General features: G+C 46.5%; 1 protein-coding gene across 1 annotated transcript; it reads left to right on the plus strand.

The window, feature by feature from the left end:
- Positions 1-45: 45 nt before the first annotated feature.
- CERS4 (ceramide synthase 4) lies at positions 46-27,998 on the plus strand. Its single transcript, XM_031042273.2, is given in 12 exon segments — positions 46-180; positions 11,862-12,035; positions 17,741-17,858; positions 18,213-18,331; positions 19,907-19,964; positions 21,199-21,249; positions 21,650-21,742; positions 22,796-22,924; positions 23,192-23,266; positions 23,268-23,299; positions 23,714-23,870; positions 26,043-27,998. Coding segments are annotated over 11 exon segments (1,197 nt in total). The 5' UTR covers positions 46-180; position 11,862; the 3' UTR covers positions 26,235-27,998.

Consider the following 27,998-nt stretch of genomic DNA (forward strand, 5'->3'; position numbering starts at 1 on the left):
GAGCCGGGGGGCGCGGGCACGAAGGGGGCGGAGAGGCCAGGCCCGGCCGGCGCCAGCGGGGAGCGGAGTGAAGCGGAGCGGAGCGAGCAGAGCCCGGGCCGGCCCCGCCCCGCGGCCGCCGCCTCCTCGCGGATCCCCGCGGAGCCCGGGTCGGTACCGGCCCGGCGGGGGAGGCTGGAGGTGAGCGGCTGAGGTAACGGTGGGAGCGGAGGGAAGGGAGCGGCAGCGGCCGAGCAGGGCCTGCGGGAACCGCGGGGGGTGTCGGGGAGCGGCTCCTCAGGGAGGTCCTGAGCCGGGGCTGAGGGAAGAGCTGTGAGGAGGCGGCTCCCGCCTGCCCCGGCCGGGTGGGGAAGGGGCCGGGTGGGCTCCTGTGGGAGCGGCGAGCAGAGGAAAACCCTTCCGTGCTCTGGAAGGGAAAGGAGCGCCGGAGGAAGGGCTCCATCGAGCTGCCTTTGAGCTGAGGAAGGTCAGGGAGGCCGTGCTGTCCTGAGGTAGCTTTGAGCAGAGCCTTCAATGCTTTGCCCTTAACCCTTCGCATGAAGAACTTGGGGGAAGGTTTTCTTGCTGGCAACAGAAACAGTCGCCAGGATGGCGAAGCTGTGAGACTGAAAGAAAACGTGTTTAATAGGTTAACAACGGGCTGGTGTCGTGGTCGTGATTCGGGCAGCGTAAGGATAAATCAAAATCATTATGTTCTGTTAAAGTTGCCAGAAAACGAAGTGCTCGATGGCAAATTGCACTTCTGGAGTCGTTGGAAGCCAGGTGGGATGGTGGGTTTTAAGAAGAGTACGAATAAAATCAGGGATCAGAGCATGAGCATTCCTAGGGTAGGTATTGATGCTCACTATGGAGTCAAACATCTGGATTTTAGTTAGCTGGGCTTGGACATACTGGGTTAATCTACATCATTTACCAGCATTTAAAGGTAATTCCTTGTTTTTCAAGTGTAATGGGAAGTGTTTGAGGTAAGTTTTGCAGGAGTCAGGTGCATTACAGAGGACAGATGTGGTGATGTTTGTCCTCTGGAGGAGCTGCTCTCCTGTGGCCAACAGGGGTGACTGGTTCCCAGATGTGAGGCTGTGCTGGCGTTGATGCATTTCCAAGCTCAGGTTTATCAAGGTAGGAGACTTAGAGAGACAGAAACGTGCAGAGGAGCTTTTCCTCCCTTCTGTGTGGGGTTTTTATGTGTTTGTGTTTGTTATTTAAAAGGCAAAGCTGCTGCGTTGTTAACTGTAGGCTCTGTGTTGGACAGTACCAGGCTTTGTGAGAGAGATGCTTGTGTTCAGGGCAGCGAAGAAGCTGGCGACATTGAAAAGTGCATCTGATGTTAAGCCCCCAGTGCTTTTTACCTGCTGAGTGAGGAGTCCTTTTTAGCTTGTGCTAACTGTGCCATTCCTATAAAATGTGGATCTTTACTAAGCTCGTTCTCTTCTCATGTTAGAGTTGTATTAGGGAGGTAAAGCAGAAAGTGGCAATTTCTCAGACTGGTAACATTCCTGGCAGGAAGGAGAGCAAATACAGTGAGAAGCAGGTATTACATCCCCCTCCTGTTATAGACCACCTAAATGTGCAGAAGCTGGGTTCTCTGTTCTCTGCTTCTCTGTTCACATGTGGCAAAGATTGGATTCCTGCTGCTAACTCCACAGGCTGTGCTTGAGGAGCTAATGCTCCTTTCAGCTCTGATTGAAATACAAAGGCCTCTGTTACCATGTTCTTGGTGGCTGGGGGACCCATCCCCACCAAGAGAGACAAGTGGTGTTGCTTATGGATGTCTCAGTTCTCTGCTCTTACCTCCCAAGTTTACCTTGGGACAGGGACCGGGACCTGCCCACACTCTGAAGCCCTGAGGTTATGTACTCGTGCAGACATCATCACAGGTTTGAAAGGGCAGATTTTCTATCATGCACTCTTTTGGCAGAATTAAAGAAGGCTCCTTTTAAAAACTTCTTCACTTGAGGGAGTCCCTTTTCTCTTCATGGAGTCACCAGCTTGATGTAAGATGTTTTATTGTGGTTTTGAAGGCTTTTCTGACATCCTTTTGAGTGCAGAGCTGAAATGGTGTCTGGTCTGAAGGAGAGCCTGAGTTCCAGAGAGTCAGGATCATGATAACAGCCAATTTTTTATAGACCCAGCAGCGTCAGTAAACACCAGAACACCCATATTGATCATACCTGCAGCTGAGAATCTTCCTGAAAGGCAGCTGATGAGGATCTCTTGACAAGGGCCTGTAGGGACAGGCCAAGGGGAATGGCTTGAACCTGCCCGAGGGGAGACTGAGCTGAGCTCTTAGGCAGAAGCTCTTCCCTGGGAGGGTGCTGAGGCGCTGGCACAGGGTGCCCAGAGAAGCTGTGGCTGCCCCATCCCTGGCAGTGCTCAAGGCCAGGTTGGACACAGGGGTTGGAGCAGCTGCTCCAGTGAAAGGGGTCCCTGCCCGTGGCAGGGGTTGGAGCTGGAGGAGCTTTAAGGTCCCTTCCAACCCAAACCAGGCTGGGATTCTATGATACTTTGTGATGTGATGCTAAGGGTCGCTGCAATTTCATTGCATATATACACTCAGAAAATGCCTGGGGCTGCATATATATTATATTTAGGGCTAATTTTGTATTTTGTTTTCCTGCTCCTTTTGCAGAAGCCAGTAAAGAAACTATGAATCTGGGTATTTCCAGGTATGGTGTAGCAGTTGGACATTTGGAGCTTAGTGGAGGTGTTTTCTGCAACAGAAAGGTTTGATGAACTTGAGCTGCATTTCTGCAGCCACTTGAGCTTTTCTCTTTTACCTTGTATTGAGCCTGCACAAATGATTTTGAAGCCAGGTCATGAATTGCATTGAGGAACCAGCAGGGAGTAAAATGAACCCCAAGTCAAAGGAAAGAAGTTGTAAGGTTTAAGTCTTTTCTTCAGCCTGGCTCTCTGTGAAGCCTTACACATTCTTGTGTTGAATAGGGGGGGTGCTGGTAGTGAAGTGGGAGTGATGGCCAGGAACGGGTGGAGGCCAGGCTCTAGTCTTTGATGGCAGTGTTGGTTTACACTGGCTCTGTGTTATAAGGAACGAGTCTCAGCAGGGGAGTCCTTTCACCCTGGAAAGAGCAGCGGTTTCATTTGAAGGATTGTAGTGGATCTCTCCACCCATTGATAGGCTCTTAAAGGAAACACATCTGTTTATTCCCTTGCTGTGGTCGCTGGTGCTCTGGTCTCTGCATCCTTGCCCAGCAGGATACAAAGTCCCGGTATACACAGTGCAGGCTCTGGTTTTGTCAGAAGATCAGGAGCCAGCGCAGACTGATGTCTGGTGCAAAGCTACCATGAAGGCCTGAGGTGTGCAAAGTGTTGCTTTCCACCAGTTGCATCCTTACTGTGAAAGGACTAAGAGCTCCTCTCCCATCTAGGTTGGATGGGCCTTGGAGCAAGCTGCTCTAGTGGAAGGTGTCTGTGCCCATGGCAGGGGTTGGAACTAGAGGAGCTTTGAGGTCCCTTCAACCCAAAGCAGTCTGTGAGTCTATGAAGTTCTTCAAATACTTTGCTGTGGGAGGCTGTTGCACAGATAGCCATGCACACAGGTATGACATGTATGACGTGGCCTTCCAGCTCCACAAGCACAGCTTTGAATCAAAATACATAAGGCAAAAAGAACTTTAAAGAGATAAACTGCAGGCTGTGCTTAGGTTAGGTTTTTGTAGTAAGTGGCAGTATTTTCACTCCTGGGGTACTATCAGAGCTTTTGGGGCAGATGCTTCTTTGTTTATCTGTTTTTGTCATACGTATATGAAAGATCACTTCCTTCTAGAGAATTTAAGATATTTTGTCAAAGCTTGTGTGTAATGTTTTCAAAAGAGAAGGTTGAGTTTTCTATTCAGAGATGAATGCTGAAGGCAGAACTCCCAAAATCATAATTTCTGTGTGATTTTTCTCATCAAGTTATTTGTGGTCAATTGAAGCAAAGAGAAAGCCATCCTTGGTATCTTGTGTTTTAAAAATAACCCCTGAGCTCAGCCAGCATGAACCAGGGCTGGGAGGTTCTGACTTTGTGAGGGGGATCCAAATGGCTGTGGCTGTCACTCTGGCCTGTGCTCCAGGCTGAAGCTGGTGCAGGCCTGATTGTCTCAGCTCAGGCAGGGCCCAACAGCTGCCTGCAGTGCAGAGGGATTAATCCATGTATTGGAGAGAGATTGGCCCAGCATGGAACAAATGTGGTGCAGGAGTGATTGCGAAGATGTCCCAGTGTACACCACATCCAGAGACCATCCCATAACGCCAGAGGTGCTGGATAAAAACCATGGTGTGGTTGCAGCCTTCAATATCCTGACAAATAACATACTGTCTCATCATGATTTATTTATGTAAGCGGTAAAGCACAGTTGGAGACAGGTTCTTTTGATGTTAGATAATATTTCAGCAAAGAAGAGGACAGTGCCTGCTGAAAGAACTTGTTAGGTTCTGCTTTATAAGCTCTCCATGGTTGCCAAGAGCTGCTCCCGCGGGTCCTGACAGTATTACAGGGCTTTCAGGTTATCTTTCTAATCAAGACTAATTCACGTCCAGATTTGTTTTTAAGTCATCATCATCTGATAGCTTGCATTTCTCATGAAGCAGTAACGATTGTGAAAAGTGAGTCGCAGTTCTTTTGATCTCGGAGAAAGGCACAGCTTTCTGGTGGCTGCTGTTTCTTTCTCAATGCTTTTGAATGTGTTTTGCATTTGTGGTATAGTTGGCAACGTAGATGTCATTCTCAGATAAGGCTTTGTGTTTTGCAATTAAAAATGATGAAAACGTGCTAGCTTGAGGGGTGGGAAAGTATCATTAAAAAAAAAATCTTAATTAAATTCCTTTTTTTAATTATTTCCTCCAAGCTTTGGAACAGGCTGGAGAGTTTGTGGGAGCAAATACCTGGGAAAGTGATGGAAGTGGTGATACTGAGATTCACAGCCAGCTCATGCAGGGTAATTAAAGCCTGTGTGTTTCCTGCAGGAGGGACGAGAACAAGGACTGTGTGAAAAGTCCTGCTCTGCATCGTGTAGGTGTAGTTGGTTGTAGTACAGGATGTGTCCCTCCACTTCCCAAATACGTCCCAACTGATAAAGAAGTTTCCTAATCTGCGCTGGCATCCAAGATGATCCAATTCCACTTTGATGCTTTATCTTTGCTATATCTGGGGCAGAGAAGTCACAGGCGTCTGTCCCTTTGTCTCATTTGTCACAACTGAGCTGCTGCGAGGGCTGGAGCAGCTCTGCTCTGGAGCCAGGCTGAGAGAGCTGGGCTGGGGCAGCCTGGACAAGAGAAGGCTCCTGAAGGGGAGTCAAATCAGCCCAGGATTCTATGGAAACTGTTTGAAGGAGAAGGTCCCACTGGGGCTGCCTGGCTCTTGCTGAGTTTGGTACTGATGAATTAAGAGAAAGGAGACACGGGCAGTTCTGGTAGAAGTAAGCTCTTTCTTGATTTTCCAAGCTGAATTAGCTCACTGTGGCCTGAGACCAATAACTTCATTTTCTTTCTCAGTTAAATCATGTGATAGCAGCCAGGGTACAGCAAGACTACAGGAAATAGCAGGCATTGGAAGAGAGAATGAAGGAAAATACCCAGACGAGTTGTTGAGTAGCCCATCTGGGTTTTCTAGGTGCCTCCTCGTGTTTTACGTTTGTACTCTCTCAAGGTACACAGGTAGCTCTGGGAATACGTGTCTTTATGTACTTTGTGGAGATGTTCTAGCTGGTACTTCAGATGCTGCAGTTGCCTTACTTGGACACCAGTCATGGCTGATGTCCTTCCTAACATTTCAAAAGGGTAGGTTTTGGCTTGTTCTGGCATCTACTTGGTGGGATCTCATGGGAAAGTGGTGGGCAAAGGGGCCCACCCAGTTGGTTGATCTTCTAAGGCAGCCCTCACCTAAGCATAAGTGTAGTCCATCCCAGCGTGCAAGAAGGCAAACAGAAATGGTAGGCCAGCAGAGATGAACATGGGCTTGTTAGCTGAGCTCTAACACAGAACAGAAGTATCAGGAAGGTGGAAGTTGGGGGTGGATGGCCAGGAGCAATATAGAAGTGTTGCCTGTGTGTAGAAGAATGGAGATAGGAAAGCCAGACCTCAGCTGGAGCAAGGGATGTGAAGGGCAAACAGAAGGGCTCCTGTTGAGGAGGATGTAAGGGAGGATAAGAGAACTCAGGCCTGCTGCTCCCAGTACCTTCTGACCAGGGACATGGTGAAGCCAGAAAGCACTCAGTGCCTTTTCTTGTTTTTAACTGGTTAAACCAGTACTTGTTTCTTCCTGGGTAAACCCAGGGAGCTGTACTCATCCATCCCCCTCAGTGAGGGATGATGGAATCAGCAGAGCTGTCTGATTTACATCCTGATGGGGATGGGTGACATCAGCCTGGCACCTGCGCTGTGGGTCAGACCTGGCAGCCTGCTTGGGAGTCAGACACTCGCAGGCAGAGCAACCCAGCAGCAAAGGAACTGCCAAGCAGGGCACAAGGTATGGAAGTTCGTAAGTATTTTATGCTGGCTAAGGAAGATGGTCAATGCAGAGCTAGGTAAGCAAGTTTGCCTGCTCGCTGGGCTTTTTGTTTGCAGCTTCTAGCATTTTTTTGGGCATTTTATGCTTTTTCTGGGACAAAGATCTCTCAAAAGAGGGTATATATGAAAATTGTTGCCTTAGAACAGAGAAGCACATGCCCAGCATGCACCAAAGTGTGAGATAGGGTTAATGTTGATGAAAAGCTGGGAAGTCTAGGAAGCAAGGCAGAGTAAGCCTTCTCTTGGAGGGCTAAAAGGAGATGGTTTCTTAGGCAAAGGGTTTTGGAGGTGAATTTTACCTTTCTGCTTTTAAAGTTAGCAGTGAAGAATCAAGCTTCTGTTGGACTGGTGGTGGAAGTAAGCAAATGGTGAGAAGTTCCTTGAAACAGTTGAAGAAGAGCAAAATGAATTGATGCATGGGTGGGCAGCAGACATTAAATGGATTCCTGTGGAATGTCAGCTGGTAGATCTAGGTGAGAGGAACATCTGAAAGCCAGGAAGTTGAAGATAACTGGTCATTGCAAGAGAGATGAGAAAGCTGGGGAGCAGAAGAGAAATAAAGTAGAATTAGCTGCAGGTAAAGAGAGATTTGTACCCAAGGTTCATACCAGAATCCATCCATGTCTTTGGGGAGGCTGCATCCGTTATGGCCAGAGCAAACAGACTTCTAATCTTCTCCAAAAGATGTTCAAGGAAATGGAGGTGGGTTTGTAGGGAAGTTATTTGGACAGAGCGAGGAGAAGGCATGCCACGAGAGTGATGGTCAATGGGTGATTCATGGACTGGAACCATAAGGAAAGTGGTGTGAGTTTGGGTTTGGTGGTGGTTTGGTTTGGTTGTTTGCCATGGGAGGACATTCTTAGAGAGGCATTTTTCTTGATGAATGAGTTTCAGCTGTGGCCTTTGGACACTGTTCAGGGAGAATTGAGCAGAATAGGGTTGGAATACAGTGGTTCTTCCAATCTGAAGTAACAGGGAACCATTATAAATATAATGGAGTCATAGAATAGTTTGGGTTGGAAGAGACCTTCAGAAGTCATCTACTCCAACCCTCCTGCAACGAGCAGGGACATCTTCAACTAGATCAGGTTGTTCAGAGCCAGAGGACTCTGTTTCTTGACCCCAGCTTATTCTAAGACAGCTAGGACAAGCCTCTCCGGTGTGGTTTCCAGCACATCAAGATCTAAGTGGCTTTCTGGGTTTTCATTATCTCAGCCCTAGCCCCATGACAAACATAAAGCAACTTGAACGGAGCAGCAGTGTGGCTGCTTCCACACCAGCTGAGCGTTTCCCCCCACTGTGCTGCTGCTGCTTAATTAAGTCCTGGGAAACTGGCTTTACCAGGAAGTCTTTGGCAGGAATACCTGTGCTGGTTCTGGCAGCAATGTCATTAGTATAAGGCTGCACTTAAGCTAAATAAGACTTGGCAGAGCTAAGCTTGGCCCAGAGCCACTTTTGGAGCTATTTGTGCCTGTGGCATTGTTCACCCCCAAGCCCGTATAATCCACCTGCAGACAATGGACCAGCTCTGGTATCATCAAGAACTGGAAGGCCTTCCTAGTCAGACTAAGAGGAATGAAATAGCACGGTGGGCTAAGTTCTGTATCTGGGGACTAACAGCAGAGCTTTGTATTAAAAATGTGGATGTTAATGCTAGACACTCCTCTCATTCAAATTCTTTATTTGGGTTATTATGTACCTACCAGGGGGCTTAGGAACAGCTTTCTAGTATGAACAGTTGATGCAGAAACACCACTAATACAGCTTGGTACCCCTAATAGAGGATCATTGTTGCTTGTCATAGCAAACAGTAGAAAGTGGCCCGATGAAGTCTTAGATATTCATAAAATAAACAGCTTTCTGAGACAGAGAGGATGAGGAAACAACTTGGTGAGTGCTGTGCTGGAATTTGGAGAGCAGTTGGCTGTTCTGTGCTATCGGGGTGAGTATTCCTACAGCAAAGACCAAAATTACCATCGCAAGCTGCTCTAGGGGCTGGAACTGGATGAGCTTTAAGGTCCCTTTCAACCCAAACCACTCTGTGAGTCTAAACTGCAGGGTAGGTACCTGCACCAGGTCATCAGAAAAGTGAGAGGGTGATTATCCAGTTTGCCACAAAGACTCGTCAGTCTTCTCTCTCTTTTTTCTCTGCCCTTATCTCTAATATTCACGTATGTAAATGCACATGAGTATTCATGTGCCTATATTTTAATGTTTAGTTTGGGAATTGATTCTCTAAGTGCATCAGCAGAATAACTCTTTGACCATGTCAGCACAGTTACATTTTCTGGCTAAACCTGCTTAGCCATTTTCCCTATGAGACCTTTCTAGCTAGATGCTGTGCTTTGAAAATGAACCTGGACATAAACCTCTCCCTAAGGGGCTTCAGTACCCGTTCCTGTCTGTGGCTCGGGCTTCAGGAAGCCCTTCAGTGCTGCTCTTTGCTGCAGTGTGCAGATGCTGCAGGTGCATTCCTGCTGGCCACCACGGAAATTCCTTTTAGCTTTGTCTTAGAATCATGGGATGGTTTGGGCTGGAAGGGACCCCCTGCCACAGATAGGGACACCTTCAACTACACCAGGTTGCTCCAAGCCCTGTCCAACCTGGCCTTGAGCACTGTGTGAGCTCCTAATGCTGATGTGTTCAGTGTCAGGTAGGGGTGCATGTACTGCAGTGTTTTCCCTCTGTTCCTGCTGAACTTGCCTGTGTGAGGGGCTGTCTCTGTTACACTTGCATTCAGTGCTGGAGGACTTGGTGCTGTGTATTATTACAAAGCTCCAACCAATAACACAGGATGCTTTGTGAGGCTTAAAGAACTTTGGAGAAAGAAAGGGGCCTGCTGATGCTTTCCTGAGGGTGCTCAAAGGACATTTTAGACACACCATTGTCTTTAGCTTTCCAGCTGCCTCCACTTGGGAACTTGGCCTGTGTGAGCTGCAGGAGGTAACTTCTGCCCTTACTGTCTAAAGCCATCTTTGTGTTTTCATCATGTGTAAAGATAGCTGCAGACATAAGGAAGGCTTCCAGGAAGGTGATCCTGGCTATATATAGTTTGCACATGAGAGTGTATTAGATAATGGCTGTTTACTTCCTTAGCACTTTGAGTCTAAGAATATTTCCCCTAAGCAAATTGGAAGACTTGCTTTACATCCTCCCCACAGAGAGCCCTGGGCACAGTTGAGCTTTACCAAGCATGTGTTGCAGCTTTTTGTGCTGCTGCCAGACATCTCGTGTTCTGCAGGGAGACTCCCTGGTTGGATAATTGCAAAGCTTGCTATTGTGGCAGCTTTCCCTAACCTGCCTGCTGCCTTTGCCCTGGCAGAGAACCCTGCACTACTGACCACATGGTTCCTGCAGAGCTGAAGCAGGGGGGGAGATGCAGTTCTAGGTATTCCTGATGCTTTTCCTGACTAGAGCTGAGCTTTTTAACAGGTATTAAAGTTTACCAGCACCTCTGAGGTTGGCGTCTTTCATGCCTTGTGAAGCTCTTTGTAACTCGGACACCTTGCTTAGGGAGCTGACTTCTCCAAGCTGATATCCACTACGTATCTGAAGAGCATTAGCAGTTTTGGAGCAGTGTCACCATACTTCATAGTGCTGATGTGTTGAATTCATTGTAGGATAAGCTCATACTTGCACAGTTTGCTTGGACATAGATGCTTTCTGCACTGCAACTGTAGAGCTTTGTGTTCACACAGTCTATAGGTGATCTGGGGATATCCTGTAAGCATGATTCACAGGCTGAGGTTGAGCACAGCAGCCAGGCTGTTAGGGAGTTCTCCTTGCAGAAAACAGACCAGGGCTTGGGCCTCCACTAGGTGAGATGCTTTGTGATATTCAGGTCAGACACTTGCTGTCTCTATTACATGCATTACCTGAATTACATGCTTTTTCACTTTGTTTTGTAAGGTAGCATTCATGTGTGCTGTTCAGATGAGCTCAATGGCATCTCATTCCCGTGTTTCCTCTTTCTGTGTTCTATGCCTGCCAAAAGCTTGTTTGACTTCTGTTCAGTGTTTGTGTTTGGGATATTTGTTGGCATCAGCTACAATGAGCAGCCTCTGTTGGAGGGTGGTGCAGTTCATATTTGTGTATGGGGCAGAATTATCTCACAACAGTATTTTCATGTTGAATTCTTTGTTACACCCATTCCACTGCCTTTTATGCTGCTCTGATCAGGTATGTAAATCCCACCTTCAGGCATGGTCTTTGAAATTGCATTACAAATCCAGCTTACCACGTAGCACAAAAATTCCTACCTGGAAGTATTTTCTTGAATCATTTCAAGGAAAATAGGGATCTTTTCTTCCTTTTCAAAGGTGAAGCTTCAGAACAACATTAGTTATAATGCATGCACACGTACACAAAGTGGAACTGCAGTCGTAGAATCCCAGACTGGTTTGGGTTGGAAGGGACCTTCAAGCTGATCCAGTTCCAACCCCTGCAGGGACACCTTCCAATAGAGCAGCTTGCTCCAAGCCCCGTCCAGCTTGGCCTTGAGCACTGCCAGGGGTTGTGGAGACAGTGTTCTCACAGGAAAATGAATATTTGTTACATGAGCTCTGAATAACTCCAAGGGATACAGCAAGGCCATGGGAGGCCCGAGGAAGCCTAAGCAAGCAAGATAAGAAGAAGCTGTAATTCACTGAGTTATGAGAACTGTGGACTGCTGGCAAGCGTTCGAGGTCAAGTTCTCACACCTGTGCTTAACCAATTCTGTGTTAGTCACTAAGGGTCTTCAAGACAAGTATCCAATCATGATATGCCAAATTGCTGTAGGTGTGTGTAAGCAATAGTATATAAGGAGTTAATGCTTTGCAATAAATGGCTTTTTGTCTGATCACATTGATCTCTGACTGAGTCCTTTGCGTGGCAAGGGATGGGACAGCCACAGTGTATAAATAGAAACAAATGCAAAAGATCAAAGACTAAAAAACATGGATATGTGCATATGGAAGGACAACTGGCAGCCAGCCCTGGAGCAGACTTGCTGCATCTTCCTGATACCGAGCTGTCAGTCTCTACACAGGAAGCTGTCAACTGGAGAAGCTGCAGTATTCAACTGGAAACCTTCAGATGCACCTTGCTGAGAATGTCCCTGTTGAATTCTGAGGCATTTCTCTCCATTTTAGCCCTTTTTTGGTTCTGTGCCAGGAGTCAATGAGCACCTGATAAAAAACCTGGGAGCAGGTTATCAGTTCTTCGGGCACTGATGCAATCCACACCTCTTCTGCTTTCACAGCCAGATGCAAGCTCAGCGAGGGTGTAATCCTTCCTTGCTTCAGTGGCTTGTGCTGACAGGTTTGCTGGGTGCAAGGCTGCCCTCAGTTCATTCTGCTCTCTCTTCCTTCCAGGATGGCACACTCTCTGTATGAGTGGCTCTGGCACCATGAGTTCTGGCTCCCCCCAGGAATCACTTGGGAGGACATGCAAGAGTCTGAAGATGTCCATTACCCACAGCCTCGTGATGTCCTGCTCAGTATCCCTTTTGCTTTAATCTTGGTTGTCATTCGCCGTGTCTTTGAAAGGTAAGTTATTTAGTGCTCTCCGGGGATTTTTAGGGTTAATGCTGGCAGTTCAGGTCCAAAAGCTGACTTTAGTGTCTGGGCCAATGTATGACTGAAGAGGTCCCCAGAAATTCCAGCTCATAAAGTCTGCTGAGGGACATTTTTCAGCTCTTCCTTTTCAGCCATGTGTCCTGGCTAAAGAAGTGTGTTGAACATGGAACACAAAACCTCCCTTTAAGGTCTAATTATGAGCCATGTGAGTTAAACCAGGTAGGCCCTAAATGAGCTTTATGCTTGTGTTTTAGAAGGCAGACAAGCTGTTTTCTGTTTTGTTGCATATTAGTAGCAGTTTCTAGGTCGAATGCAGTGGGAATCATATTTAGACTACTCAAATACAATTAAGTCTCCTTTATCTCGGGTAGTGGGGACCTGGGGTATCACACCTGACACACGAGCCTCAGTAAGATGCGTTAGATTAGGCTGAGTCATCTGACCTCAGGATCAGCCACACAAATGTGTGCATGTCACAGACCACTGCTCTGGGTTCAGGAGTGTCATTCCCTTGGGAGAACCATTTAAAGACATTTGTGCCTGCTTCTTTCTTTCCACAACCATGTAAGTGTTTTGCATATTACTCTTCAGCACAGAAAATGTGAGGGTTACAGCAAAGAAATCCTGCAGGGTTCATTGACTCAGAGTTTCGTAAAGATCCTGAGCTGGTGCTGTTGCTTTGTGCATTTTAGTCTATAGTTTGCATGGTGTCTGCAAGACAATATGATTTGTTGGTGAGTAACTGAGGTTTACCATAGTGTCAGCCATTATCAAGACTGCAGGGTAAGTCCCCTTTCATGATCCTAAATACTCTTCAAAGTGGTTCTCACTGGACTGAGAAATCCCTATTACTTGCTGCTGATGGAAGAGGTAATCTTCTGACATAGTTTAGTCAAATCTACAGTGGTTTGAAGCTTAGAAAAAGGGGGAAAAGCCAATTAAAATGTCATCTGTTTAAAAAGAAAGATGACAGATGGAAGCACACCTCTGCAGGTTAGGAAGATGTTTCTTCTGCAGATTCTCTGTGCTGACAGGGACAGATTGGAAAAGTTGGTGGAAGCTGAAATGATTCAGAGCTCTGTTGTGATGAAGATGTTTTTAATGAAAACCCCAATTATAGCCAGGATTTTTCTGTAAACTCAGATACGTCAAGGATTCTTTAAATAATCATTGTATGATGATACAAAATTGGAATCCAGATCTCTTCTTTGTAAACAATATGTTTAGTGTTCATTCCAGGAATTCCACGGATTATACCGTGCACTTTCCCAAGAACAGAGATGTCTTGGTTACCTCCACTGATGTGGGAACCAGGGTGCTGTAGGGAAACCATTAAAACACAAGTGACTTGTTTTTATCTTGCTGATCCACAAGACAGGGCTGGATCCAGGACTCCTTCGGGTACTCACTGTCCATCAGTGCCTTGGACAGGGTGAAGCTGGAGATTAATCCCTGTGTCCTGCATTGACCAGTACTCTTCAGTTCTAGGCTCCCCAGTACAACACAGGAAGAGAAATAAGAAGGACAGCAACTATTCTTAGTGGTGTCCAGCAGCAGGAGGAGAAGGAATGGATACAAACAGAAATGTGTGATGCTCCAGCTGAACATATCAGGATGCTTTTTTACTGTGAGGGTGGTCAGACATTGGAACAGGTTCCCCAGAGGAGGAATGGAGTCTCCATCTGTGGAAATACTCAAAACCCAGCTGGAAACAGCCCTCTACAGCCTGCTGGAGCTGACCCTGCTTCAGCAGCAGGGTTTGGGCTGGGTGATCTCCAGAGGTCCCTTTCAGCATCGATTCTGTGACTCTGATCCTTTATCCCCCTTCCTTTTGCCACACTGTTGCTAGTCAATCTAAATATCTTTTCCATCTGCTTTAAGATGCTTGGGCCAGGTTCAAAGATCTTTTTGCTTTCCCATCCAAGCGATACCTCAGCTGGCAGAGTTTCCCCAGGCCTGGTACTACTTATTAATTTTAAAGCTGTTTTGATTCACAAACTTCATTAAATAAAAGCTTCTTGTCACACCCTTAGAAAAAGATAGTATCGCAGGCCCAGGAAGCCTATAATCATACCAGTACCTTACCAATGCAAATTACAAGCCAGTGTTCTGAGCTATGTTCTTGTTTGTCCTAACTCTTCTGCAGTCATTTGTTTCAGCATGGCATCTTCTCATTCTCAATCAGTTCTGTTATGTGCAGTTCATCCTGGAGAAGAAAGCTTCCCCTAGTGAATGGGAGGTATGAACCAGGTCCTCTGTTGCTCTTTTACCTCGTGGGTACAGTGGCAGTATCCCTCTTTAAAACAACCTGCGCAAAGGTTGACAGTTGCACACTGAAGGGATGTGTGTGTTATTTCTTCTCCATGTAAACAGCCTTGACTCTGTGGCTTTGTACATCTGGTCTGTAGGTCAAAATGAGTGTATGTAACCAGTATACAAGTTTGGGTTTGGTGGTTTTAGCTTGGCCTCTGGCAGTTTATTCTGTCCTCACCTATTTTACATGCAACTGTGCAGGGATGCAAAGCATTTATTTTCTCTAAAGACACTCTGTGTTCCTGCTTGTGCCTGCTCTGGGGTTTCAGGAACACTGTGATGTGTTCGTGGCATTCATCTGTGTCAGAACTCCAGGAAAATACTAAAAGGAGGAGAAGCCCAGAGGGTTTTCTGCAATCCATCATTCAGCAGCTGCATCAGCCACTGTGTTTAGCCAATGGATCCATCTTCCTTGTTTGGAGATTAAACCTGGGAAGGACCCCACTTCCTCAAGCATGGATTTCCCTCTCCTTGGCATCTGCTGGCTGAACTGGGATAAACGGAGACTGACATCCTTTTAAGAACCATTTATGCTGTGGATTAGGTGGTGGCTGTGGGAAGAGGGCATTAGATAGCTGGGTGGGGCCTGGGAGAGCTGAGGATGTGGGTGCAGCCCTTGGGGAGAAGAAACAGCTCACACTTGGGTGAAGCAACTCTTCTGGGAGGCTCTTTGCTCTTGGGAAGGTGCAGAATTGGGGCATTCGGTGCTGGAGAGCAGAAACCTTCCTACCTCTGCAGTGCCTCTGGTCTTTGCTATGATCCTGAAGCAGGGGAGTTGGTAATGTCCTGACAAAAGAGGGAGCCTGAAATTTGGGAACCTCTCCTCTTCCTTTGATGTTTCCAGATTGTGCTTGTGAGTAGGTGATACATCCTTCACCCATGATTTGAAGGCTGGTTTTAGGCACCTGTATACTTTAGCAGAACATCACCCTGCTTCTCTTCTATAATGTTTGAGGCCCTTTTCTTTAAAAACCAAATTCTTGAGAGTGCCACGATTATGAACATACAATCATAGAAGGAAGCACAGCTTCCATTGCGAAGTGTTTCTTGCCTGTATGGTTAGGGAAATGTGGGAACTAGAGTGCTTTTGAGGGATAGTAAAGCAGAAAGTTGAAAGCCAGGATGTACATATCATTTAATGGTGTGATTTGAGAGTTGACCAGTGATTTTGGGATGTTGGGGAACTGAAAGCCAAGGTCGGTGAATTTGAATCCAAGTAGATGAGGTCTCTTAGGAGGGTTGCACCTGCACATGAGTCATGGGATGACCAAGGAAAGAAAGAGATACTGTTGGTCCACAAGGAACAGATGCTTGAACTCAGAATGAGAAGAAAGAAGAGGACACCCTTCCTTCTGAAAGGGCAAGCATGAAGCTAAAAGAGATTGTACTTCAAAGAATACAAGTTCCAGTTGCTGCTGTCCCTGGTTCTGCATTTCTTACTATTAGAAGATGCTTACAGAGGGGCATCCTGGTAAATTCAAAAACATTTGTGAGAGAGGCAAAACCCCCACTCCCCAAAATTCAGTTATTTCTTGTACCTGGTGGGAACTCAGAAGCCTCTGCAGGAACTCTGTGGCCTCATTTTGCACGGGGGGAGTATCCTTTATGCCCCTTCCTGGTTAATCCATTCAGTTTCAATTTGAGCAGGTTTTGCACAAGACAGTTTGTTCTTTGGTGCTTGCTGAATGAAATGGCTTAGTGTGAACTTTCCTGTGTAAACCATGGAGTGCAAGAAGCAGGCTTGAGATGAGAATCGTCTCTGAGTCTTGCCTTGCCTACCCATGGAGAGTGGTACTGATGAGTCCTCAGATTTCCTCCTTTCTGTCTTCCAGACAGCTGATAAGCTGCTATGATGAGACCATCCCTGTAGCTGAGATGATGAATCTGTGATGTTGAAATCAGTACCAGCATCATCCTCTTAGGGTTGTGCTTGGAACCGGATTTAAATGAAAACTGAGTCAGAGCATACATCCAACATGTACAAACGTCCCTTAGGAAAACGTTCAGGCCTTGATTTCCCAATGATGGTCATAAAAATAGGATTGGTCCCATAACTGATGGTTAAAACCTAACAACAAAGTAATAGTAACTTTGGTTAATTACACCCTGTCTTCATCAGCTGCAACTGCCTCGTTTCTGTTATAGTGAGGTTTTGTGCCATGACCGTAACAAGCCAGCAGGAAGGAGAAGACAGGGATTAAACAAAGCTAAGAAATCGGTCAGGAGAATTTACATAGTTTTCCCATTAAAATGCTCATTGGCAAACTGCCCTGACACCTGGCAGGAAAATTCCCTTTAATGTGTCTGGAAGAGTTCAGACCTTTCAGTACCTGACGTGGACTGCTGAGAAGGTGCAGTAAGGTTCTTCTTCAGGAGCAGAACTTGCTTACATCTTCTTCAGAGGAGCTTGTATTCAAGGACTTGCTTTTTAAAAAGAAAGCCCAGGCCCACTTCCAGGAGCCACTTAATGTAAGAGCCAAGACCGACTGCAGAGCTTGGATGGGGCTTGGAGCAACCTGCTCTGGTGGAAGATTGGTTGGACCTCACTTCACACCATTGGTGAGGCAGAGAAGAGTGTGTGTAATGGAGGAGTTGAATGGTTGAGCACAGCAAAAAATTCCATGCCCAGTTTTGTTACCACTTGGTATTTCATATTTATGCAGTATTTTTGCCCTGTGTTGCTCCCCTGTGAAGGGCTGAAGATGCACAGCTAGCACAAGCATCCATTCCTGTGGCTACGTTTCTAGTGGCTATGTCTTTATTTTACTACCTATGTTTGACTTGCATTAGGAAAACAGAGCTAAGTTACTCCAGTGGAGATCAAGTGACCTCCTGTTTCAGCAGGATCTTTCTTCTGCGTTCATACCACACATCTGATAGAGACTCCATCTCGATCCCGAGTCAAGTCCTGAGTTCAAGTGGATGCTGTGTATGTTCAGGGTTTTAGATGGAGCAGTGGCCTTATCATTACAGCCTTATCAACAACATGTAACTGTGTATAAGCTGTAAGCAAGCCAGAGAGCACTGATAGGTATCAAGGCTGGCTATGCGTGCCTGGGCTTAGTGCCATAATCCTGGATGACCAAGCGTGGTGGATTCAGAAGTTGGCAGAGCAGGATACAGCATTTCCCAACCTTACACGAGCACAGAGCTCAGGACAAGTCCCACTGTTTTTGCTGTAAATTTAAAGGGGTTTTTTATTTCTCCATTTCTTTATCTATCTTACTTGCTTGGCATGATACTTGTGCTTCAGTTCAAACTGTGGGAGGCAGCTGGGATGTAATACATCATGTTTAAACAGTACTGCAATATCAGAAATCACTGTTCTGGTTTTGGCTGAGCCTTTATCTTTTCTGTTGCAGAGCCATAGCCCTGCCCCTCAGTAGCAAACTGGGTGTGAGAGACAAGCAGAGACCAAAAGCTCAGCCTAACCCTGTGTTGGAAGCGTTCTACAGTACACGCTGCAAGAACCCTGGCGAGGTAAGTCCTTTCTTCCTTTGCTTTCCTTTAGATTTAGCCTTTGTGTTTTACTATTTTGCACAGAATCACACAGAATTCTGAAGCTGGGTAATGCCACTCATATTTGGAAGCTCGATGAAGCAGCAGGAACCACTAAAGCACTGGCCACCCAACACCAGGAGCCAGGGATGTTCTGCTCTCTGAGATCTTTACCCTAAGACCAGAGAGCTTGCTGCAAAATGCCTTAGATTGACCAGATTTGGGTTTGTCAGGAGCCTCCAGCTGGGCTCTGTGCTGAGTCAGACAAGATGCCCATATTGCCACATCTGACCCTTCAGGGTGGCTCTGAATCCTGCTTTCTCACATCTTTTCCAGGGCCAGCTGCTCGGTTTGGCCAAGCAGTGCGACCTGCCACTGAGGAAGGTGGAGAGGTGGTTCCGGCGCCGGAGGAACGCGGACAGACCCAGCCTGTCCAAGAAGTTCTGTGAGGCCTGGTGAGCAGCAGCACAAGCCATGAGCAGCAGGGGCCTTCCACCAGAGCTGAGTTCTGTGGGCAGCTCGCTGCTCCCCAGCCTGGCCTCCACCCCTATGCAGAGAGCATCCCAGCTCCAGCATCTTCCCAACCTGCCCTCCACCCCTATGCAGAGAGCATCCTGCGGCTTTCCTGCCCCACATGTGTTGCAGTTCTGCAACTCTCTACTGCTTCTCTGTTACTGAAACAGAGCTGCTTTTCCCATGTATTTCCACTCTCAAGTCTCCTTTTACTCCTGTCTCACCTTTATTTCTTATAGTACTTCTGGTTTTGACTTTCGAAGTCGGCATTCTGTTTTGAATGTACCTAAAAAACTCCCTACTACTTTGCATCTTACTGCTTCTTGCTGCTTTGCTGCCTCCAAAATAGCCTTTCTGTTGCCTTCCCTGTGACTTCTCTTTGCCTCACTGCAAGCTGATTCCTTCTGCTGCATCTTTTCTGCAACTGTTCTGCACGCTGTTGCTGTCAGAAGTCACAAGCAGTGGGCTAGATTTTATTCTGCCTAAAATGTCCTAAAGTGTGTAACCATAGGGTAGGCATCAACTTTGAGCTAATCCCCTTGTGCTCCACTTAGCACTCAATCTCTCATTCAAAACCCCTGCTTAAAACCCCTCATTTATTTATAGTAGTCCAGGTAATTGCAGCTAGAAATACAAAATCCATGGACAAGGAGTTGTAAAGCAATCTGCTTCATCTCCTTCCATGAAGATGCAATCTAAGTTCTCCCTGCACTCAGCTGACTTGCAGTAAATAAGAAACAGTAAATACTTGTGTGACTCAACTCAGTGAGGATGGAGTCCTCCCACCTGCCCTCTGTCACCATGCAGAGTGTGTAGAAGGAATCTCTGTGATGTAGTAGGTTGGCACAGGTTATGTCTGGCTTGATGCTCCTGGGGGTGTCATTGGTAGGTAGGGTCTTGCTCTCTCTCAGAATGGAGTTACTTCTGATTTGTTATGGAGATGTTTGGAAATGTAAGGACTGGTTTAGACAGTTTGACTCCTTTGAAGATTTCATATGTTTTGTTTGTTAACAGCTTGGTTATCCCACTGGGGTGAAATTCCCTTCATTCCTTATGATGTATGTTCAGGTGACCTGCCTCTCTCCACTGAACTTGCCAAGCAATTCAGATGTATTTGTATGTGGGTTTAATGTGGTTAAACCATCAGCAGCTTCTGACTGAGCTCGAGCATGACATACTCATTACTTCAGATGATAATGAATTAAGCATGCCCTATCTCCAAACCTAGGAGAGAGACTGGTGTTGTTTGACTGCCAGTGCTGGGAAGATTTGGAATGATTATCTGGGAGATTTTAGCAGGATTCTTGTGTTTTTATCTTTAAAGCAGAACTATGGCTCTTTGTGACCTGGTGGATGTGCTAGTGACATGCAAAGATCTTACGGGCAAACGTTGAACATATTGCTATACATCTGCCTTCATAGTGCCATTCTTTGAAAGGGTAGGGTTGATCCAGAGAACTGCAGGGGGGGTGGTTAATGAATGGCCTTCTAACCGACTCTGTTTTCTTTGTTTGTAGCTGGAGGTTTACATTTTACATCAGCTCTTTCATCACTGGACTCGCTGTCCTGTACGATGTGAGTACACGAGCAGTGCCACCTGCTGTTCTCCCCAGCCAGTGCCTGCAAGAACGGCAGATTGTCTTGTCAAACATGTCCTTTCAGACCTTCTCATAGAGGTTTTCCCACCAGGTCAGTGTGTATCCTCTGCACAGCACATTTATGAGACCACACACACAGATTGGACCGTGCTTGTTTTAAATGCTCCAGCTCAAACCCAAGAGGTTTCCTCTTCTGGCAAAGCAGAGCACTTATCTCACAGTAGGCCACCAGAAAACAGCTTTTCTTGCTGAGAGTAGAGGAATGATGAAATTCAGGGACCTGGGGTTTCTTTCTAGTTCAGGTAACACAGTCCGCCATAGTTTAGAGTTTTTGCTTAGTCCTCTCTGATTCCATATCACACTTCTCTCTCTCCTGGTTCTGTACCTGTGTCTGCAGTAAATCCTGCTCCCAACCCCACTTCCAGCCAGCAGGAGTCATTACCACTGCTTGTAAAAGCCCCTGCTTCCCTCCTGTACTGCTCATGCACCAGGAGGTGCTCAGTGGGAGAAGAAATACCTCCTTAGCTCTGCTATGGGGAGCCTTGTAGAACTGTTCTAGACAATCACCCTTTCAGATGCAGCATAGAATATGTTCCATCACTGTATGCTCTGATCAAATCTGGACAGGGCAAAGGGTCAGATCATGCTCTGTGCAGGAAGAACTTTGTGGGACTTTAGTTGCCATGGTTTTGTGGAAGCTTCTAAGTTGTCAGGTTCTCAACTGCCAATTTGATCTGAAGTGTGGACACAGTCGGATCTTGTCAGAGGTTAATTACTTAACAGACTGCAGCATGAGTCTCACATTTAGAGGAGAAACTATGTTCTTGACTCACAAGTTTTCAGCCTTTTTACCACATTTAAGTGGTGGTATCCAAACCACAGAGATTCTTAATGAAATAGTTGTAATTTAATACGCTCAAAACATCATCACCCCAAACTTGTAGAACAAGTTGGTATAAATCTTTTTGAGCTATTTTATTTGGGACTGGGCTGTGAGAGCTCAGCTCAATAGCCACAAACAGGTAATGTCACAAGCAGCTGCAAGTTCTTGTAGTGGAAACCTCTTTGCAACCGAATTCCAGACAGTGTGGCCATCTCTGCCTTTAATAAAACACAGCAAGGTTTGTAGTAGTAAAACTGAAGGAGTTAGGTGGGTGTTGAGAGAAGAATTCTTCTGGCATTCTCACATTCATGTTGTGTTTTCTTTGCAGAAGCCTTGGCTTTGGGACCATAGAGAATGCTGGACAGGATATCCACAACAGGTGAGTCCTGCAAGAGGGAAAACTGCTGTTATAAACCATGTACTGTCTTTGCAAATCAGGTTATGCTAGTGACAAAAGAAAGAACACTGAACTAAATTGCTCAGGAATCTGCACAGTGCTAAAGAAACACACAAAATATTCAGGATCTTCCTGGTGGTTCCTTAAAAGTTCCACATGAGTCAGCAAAATGGAATTTCCCCAGCAATTTGCTTTTGCCTCAGCACAGATGACATTTCGTAAGTAACTGTGTTGTTCAGTGGAAGTATTCCCCCCTGAAGCTGCAAGAACCAGTTTGGTTGCTTTGGTTTCTGATGTTCTTTGGCCTAGGAAGGAGCCTTCACTTCCAGCCCTTGCTCTGCTTTACCTGATGTGTAGTTCACTGTCTCTCCCTCCCTCACAGCCCCTCCAGTCCTCCCTGTTCTGGTACTACATGCTGGAGCTCTCCTTCTACTGGTCACTGGTCTTCACCCTGCCCTTTGATGTGAAGAGGAAGGTGAGTGGTAAGGCTTAGGGAAGAATCAAGCACAAACAGGCTGAAAGCTGGGGACAGTGATCTTCAAGAGCAGTGTTTACAAATATGTAAAGGGTGGGTGTCAGGATGATGGAGCTAGGCTTTTTTCAGTGATATCCAGTGACAGGACAAGGAGCAATGGGTGTAAACTGGAGCATAGGAGGTTCCACGTTAACATCAGGAAGAACTTCTTTACTGTAAGAGTGACAGAGCACTGGAACAGGTTGCCCAGGAGGGCTGTGGAGTCTCCTATGTTGGAGATATTCAAGGCCCGCCTGGACAAGTTCCTGTGTGATGTACTCTAGGTTACCCTGCTCTTGCAGGGGGGTTGGACTGGATGGTCTTTTGAGGTCCCTTACAACCCTCAGGATTCTGTGATTCTGTATAGTGCTGCTCTGAGGTTCTGGGGGACTCTTTCCTTGCTCCTTCCCAGGACTTTCCATTCCCAGTTACTGGCTTTCCTCTCCTCTGGGAAGCAGAGAATACAAACCCTGACACAGAAAGGCACAAACTGCTGCAGAGTCCACAATCTGGGGGCACTGATGACTAAGAGGGGAAAAGAGGTGATTCTCTGCCAGTTAAGCTGCATGTGCACGTAGGTGCCAGTGCCCCACAGAGAGGGTGCTGCATGGTTACATACAGGAGCATTGGGGCTGCAAATATACCCTTGTAAATAAAGAGTGATTGAGTCTCCATCATCGAGAAGGGGATATGAAATGATTGTGCAAACTGGTAGGAACTGGGGCACTGCTTTGTGATGGAAAGGAATCTCTCTTGATGTTGAATCATTGCCTTTTATTCCTCTGTCTTGTGATTTGTATCATCATGGGGCCATTACTGGGGGAGGGAGAGAGTGTTCTTTGTTGCAGGATCCTTGGTTTACACCATAAACTGGTCTCTTGGTTGCCTGTGTTTCTGGAATGTGGTAAAAGAGTTCTATGGGTAATACCTTATAGTGGAGGTTTCTTAGTTGGTGGGTGGAGAGATTTAAGCTACACTATGGATTCTGTTCACTGCTGTCCTCTTTCTCATCAGGATTTCAAGGAGCAGATAGTCCATCATGCTGCAACCATCTTCCTGATCAGCTTCTCATACTGTGCCAATTACATCCGCATTGGGACCCTGGTGATGATCATTCATGATGCTTCTGATTGCTTCCTAGAGGTGAGCTCCACAACTTACATGCCAGACCATGGTGCTCCTCAGCCAAAGGGTGCCTTCTGACCTAGCCCAGTGTGGGCCTGGCATTATGGTGTTTCCCAGCTAACTCAGTACTGATATGACCCAGCCTAGGGTGCCCTGCAGCCAGCCAGGAAGAGGCATGATTGACTGCATGCAGATAGTGTCATATCTGGCTCTTTAGCACCCTGGAGCACGTGCAGATGCACTCACTGTCTTGGCCTGAGGTTTTATTGTTCTTTCTCCTTCCAGCCAACTAAGATATTCAATTACATGAAGTGGAAAAAAACTTGTGACAGCCTCTTTATGATCTTCTCAGCTGTTTTCCCTCATCAGCCGCCTGGTCGTTTACCCCTACACGTGAGTCTGCTGCAGGAGAGGGAAATGGAAAAGCTGCCTTCAGAGGGACAGGGTTGTTCAGCTGGGTGCTGAAGCTTTTGCTGCAGCCTTTGCTTTTCAGGCCTTGAGCATGTGTCCCTGCCCTTTTGCACAGGCCGCAGTGGTGCACGGCTCTTGCAGCTGCCCTGGGGTAGAGTAGGGTGTCCTGCCTTGGAATTCATAGAGTAGTCTTAAAGTCCTGAAGAATATTGCAGATGAGGAGTCCTTGGCTCTACCCTCTTATTCCTGGGGGGAAATTGGGAGTTGGCTCATATGTGTTGTATATATGAAGGTGATTGCCCTTAAACTTCCTCTGTGACAAGAGCTTTCTAGGGCTTAATTACAGCCATAGTAACAACATACTTTCCCTCCACTGCAACACCCTCTCTTTTGCAGAGTGCTCTATAATACCTACTATTACTCTATGGAGATATTCCAGCCCTTCTTCGGATACTACTTTGTGAACGTTCTCCTGGTAATTCTGCAGCTGCTCCACATCTTCTGGTCCTGCCTAATTATTCACATGGTCTACATGTTCATCCTCAGAGGCACGGTATGGATGGGTTTGTAGTCCCCTGTGCATCACATGAGGGGGAGGATCCACCTCAACTGCTTGCTATCAGTCCTAGCAGTTGCTCCAGGATGATTTGCATTTGTGACAAAACTAAGAGGTTAAGACAGGGAAAGTTGTGATTGGTGAGGGCAGTGCAAAAGTGCTTCCCCTATAGTACAGGGTTTGTAATGACAGCATTACTGACATCACAGAATGGCTGAGGTTGGAAGGTACCTCTGGAAGTTTCATCCATATTCCCTGGCTCACTTAGAAGCAGGTTGCCCAGGACCATGTCCTGACAGCTTCTGAGTATTTCCAAGGATGGAGACTCCAGAACCTCTCTGGGCATCTTGTGCCAGTGCTCGATCACCCTCTCAGTAAAGAAGTGTTTCCTGACGTTCAAAGGGAGCCTCCTGTGTTTCAGTTTGTGCCCATGGCCCCTTGTCCTGTCACTGGGCACTGCTTCTAAGAGCCTAGCTGGACCTCCCTTTCAGATGTTAATATACATTGATAACACCCCCCTGAGCCTTCCCTTCTCCAGGCTGAACAGTCCCAGCTCTCTCAGCCTTCCCTCATCCATGACATGCTCCAGTCCATTCCTCATCTTCGTGGCCCTTCACTGGGCTCTCTGCAGTATGTCCATGTCTCTCTTGTACTGAGGAGTGCAGTACTGAACCCAGAGCTTCAGGTGAGGCCTCACCAGTGCTGAACACAAGGGAAGGATCACCTTGTCCTGCTGGTGATGCTCCTCCTAATGCAGGCCAGGAACAGCAAGGGCACGTTGCTGGCTCGTGTTCAACTTGGTGTCTGCCAGGACTTCCAGGTTTTTCCTAGAGAAATTGCTTGGCCCCAGCGTGCTCTGGTGTCTGCAGTTCCCACTTTCCCCTGTTGCACTTCACAAGGTCTCTATCAGCCCACTTCACCACCCTGCCAGGGTCCCTCTGGATGGCAGCACAATCCTCTAGCATATCAGCCACTCCGACCAGCACATTTGCTTAGGGTGCACTGCCCCATCATTAATACATGTTTCATATGGATTGCCTTACAGTGCTGTAGATGTCTGCAGGGTAGCTATTTCTGTCTAAACTAGCTGTCTGGGCTGTTTGGAGCAGTAGAGAAGTCCAAACCGTAATCCATTCAGTGTTGCACTCAGGTAGTGCTGTTCATAAGTCACAGAGCAACCCTAGATGAAAGTCTGAGATGCAGCTGTATAAACTTAAGGGAAGGGCCTCCCACTCTTCCTGACCCATCATTTGCTGTGAGACCAAACTGCTGCTCAGCGTGAAATTCTTCCCAAAATCAAAGGCATGACCTAATGGCGTTTAAATTGGCCACATGCTGAAGATACAGTCCAGAAGTAAAGTCAGTGCCTTGTGGGAGCTGACCTCATAGCCCAGGATGAGTTGTTTTATTAGTATCCAACTGGGGAATTCTGTGTTATGGGAAATGAGAAAATGCATTAAAGGCTCCTCTTCATCCATATTGTCCCCTTTTCCTCCCTTAACGTTGTGCAGAGCAAATTCCTTGCAAACCAGGAAACAGAAATTTCACAGGGCAGAAAATTAAGACAGTTGAAGATGCCCTTTTACTATTTTCCTAATTCCTGGCCAGAGCAGTGAGCTCAAACTGCAGCCATCCAGGCCAAGCATGGTGAGAAGCTATTTCCTTGGCCTTTTTGCAGCATGTGAAAGAGCCTCTCCCGTCCTCCTTCCAAATGTTTATGCCCAAAGCACCAGTACGGATCTCCTCAGTTTCCTGTCATTGTCCTCAGTCCTGGCCATCTGTGTTTTGGTGCTGTTTCTCAACCAGGACTGTAATTTGTAATGGTTATCAGGCCAGGTTGGACACAGGGGCTTGGAGCAAGCTGCTCTAGTGGAAGGTGTCCCTGCCTGTGGCAGGGGGTTGGAATGGATGAGCCTTAAGGTCCCTTCCAAGCCAAAACGTTCCATGATTCCATGATCACAGCTAGGATTACCTAGACTGAAATCAAAGAGACAATCTTGTTTCCAAAGGTGATGTAAAAGCTGAAAGGACACAGTAGAACTGTGTGCCAAAGGCTGAGGCACACGTTCATCTGAGGCAGCAATTGCACGCTCATCCTGTGGCTCAGCCAGCACTACTTCTTGTGCATACTTGTGTGTTGTATTGCTTCTCATTTATATGTTTCTTCAGATGGAAAAGGACATGAGAAGCGACACAGAAGAAAGTGACAAGGATGAAGAAAAAGAAAAGGTTATGGAAAAGGAACAAAACGGGATCACATATTTCAGCAACGTCACAAGCAACAGTTACATCCAGAGGAATGGCTCTGAGCCACTGAACAGCAGAACCCATCTCACCAATGGCCATGTCAAGGAAAGATAGCTACTGCGCCCATGCTTCGGATCTGGTCTGGCTTTACCCCAGTTCAGTGTCTTTAGAAACAGTTTTGCTTATTGTATAAATAAATTGGAGTGCAATTGCAGTATCATAGCTGAATTCCTGCTTCCTGCAAACAGACGTGTTTAAGGTCAGTGATAGCTGAAGGAAGTTTTTGGTCTTTCTTCAATACAAGCTTACTGTAGCTGGTAGCCTTGAAGCAGATAGAAAGGGATCAAAGCGGTTTGCCTTGGGTTAGGCTGTGCCACAGTTGTTGTTAAATGTGTTAATCTTGAAAAATGCTTTATAAAACCAACAAAAAAGAGGTGGATAAACTCTGACAACGTCAAGTTTTAACCCCATAATGCTGTTTAAAAGGATTCTGCTTAGCCTTTACCAGCCCCTGGAGGCCCTGTCCCATTGCCACTAATGGTTACGGCTAACGTGTGTGAGACTCCAAATCTGAATGTGGGGAAACCTTTGAGAAGACAGGTGCCCATACACAGAAGATAAAAACCGAGCATAGTGAAATGGAAGCTTTGGAAACACACAGGAGAATACGTTTGCTTCCCAAAGGAAATGCTGCTGTGTGCCCTGTGACCAGTTTTGTAGTGTTATGGGTCTCAGTCCCTTCTGTTATCAGCATTATTGCCACAAAAGTGGGAACTCCAAAGGCCAGATTGAGAGAGTGCCCACCCAAATCATAGCTGGAAGAGCTGGAAAATCCAGAGAACTGTGTCTCAACTGTCAGGTAATCCTTTAAACGTGCCTTGGAGGTAAAGGCAGCAGCAGGAGGGAGGTGACAAGAAACGAGGTAATCTAGCAGTCCACACTGATTTAAGTGCTCATGCTCTCACCTAGTGTGACTGGCACAGCAGGAAATGTTTAGAGTCAGCTTGTGGCAAGAAGGGAATACATTTCCCCTATCCTCAGAGGAAAAAGGATCCAGAGAAGGTCTGCTGAACCTTATGGAATAGTGCTTTAATGTGGCCTTCTAACTCTAGGGCCTTAGCCTAGATGTATCGAGAAAAGCAAGTTTAAAGCAGTAGTCCATGAAGTCATGATGCAGTTCTGATTCAGTTTGTTTAGATGTCTTAGATCTTACATCCTGGGTAGTCTTAGACTTCAAATTCTGTAATACCTTAAAAGAGTTAAATTCGTATGACATGAATTTCTGGTTTATAGATCAATTACTCTATGAAACCAAAGTATTTACAGATTCATTGCAACGAGTGCAGGGACTTTGACTGCCAAGGCCATGCTGATGCTTTCCTGTATGTGTCCAGTAAGAACCAGTGCTCACTGGGGAAGGACATGCACCAAGGAAACACATCACTTGAGAAGCATGTGTTTAAAAGGCAAGTGACAGCATAGAAGAGGGTTTTCAGCAACCCACTTGGTTCACCTGAGATGTGGCTGAGAGAGCTTTGATCTGAGCTTGTATGTGCTCATCTTGGGTTTCACTTAAAATCACTTCACAGGGGGAAAAGTGGTTCCAGCATGGGGGATTCCAGGGCAGTAACGTGCTCTGGGAGGAGAGCATCTGTTCCTGCATCATCCTTTGCATTCATATTTGCTGAAGATAGTTTGTCTCTGAAGCCTTGAGCTAATCTGACATTTAAAGCACATGTTCTGTATCCTGTCATGTTCCTTTAATCTGAATCTGCAGCCTTGCCACTCCTCTGCAGGTGATGTGTGCGGGAGGGGTGGTTGTGGATCATTTTGTACTACTGATTGTAAGCAGTCTTTATAAATGACTTTTGAAAGGTT

This window comes from Melopsittacus undulatus, chromosome 19, assembly GCF_012275295.1.
Source record: "Melopsittacus undulatus isolate bMelUnd1 chromosome 19, bMelUnd1.mat.Z, whole genome shotgun sequence".
Classification (NCBI taxonomy): domain Eukaryota; kingdom Metazoa; phylum Chordata; class Aves; order Psittaciformes; family Psittaculidae; genus Melopsittacus; species Melopsittacus undulatus.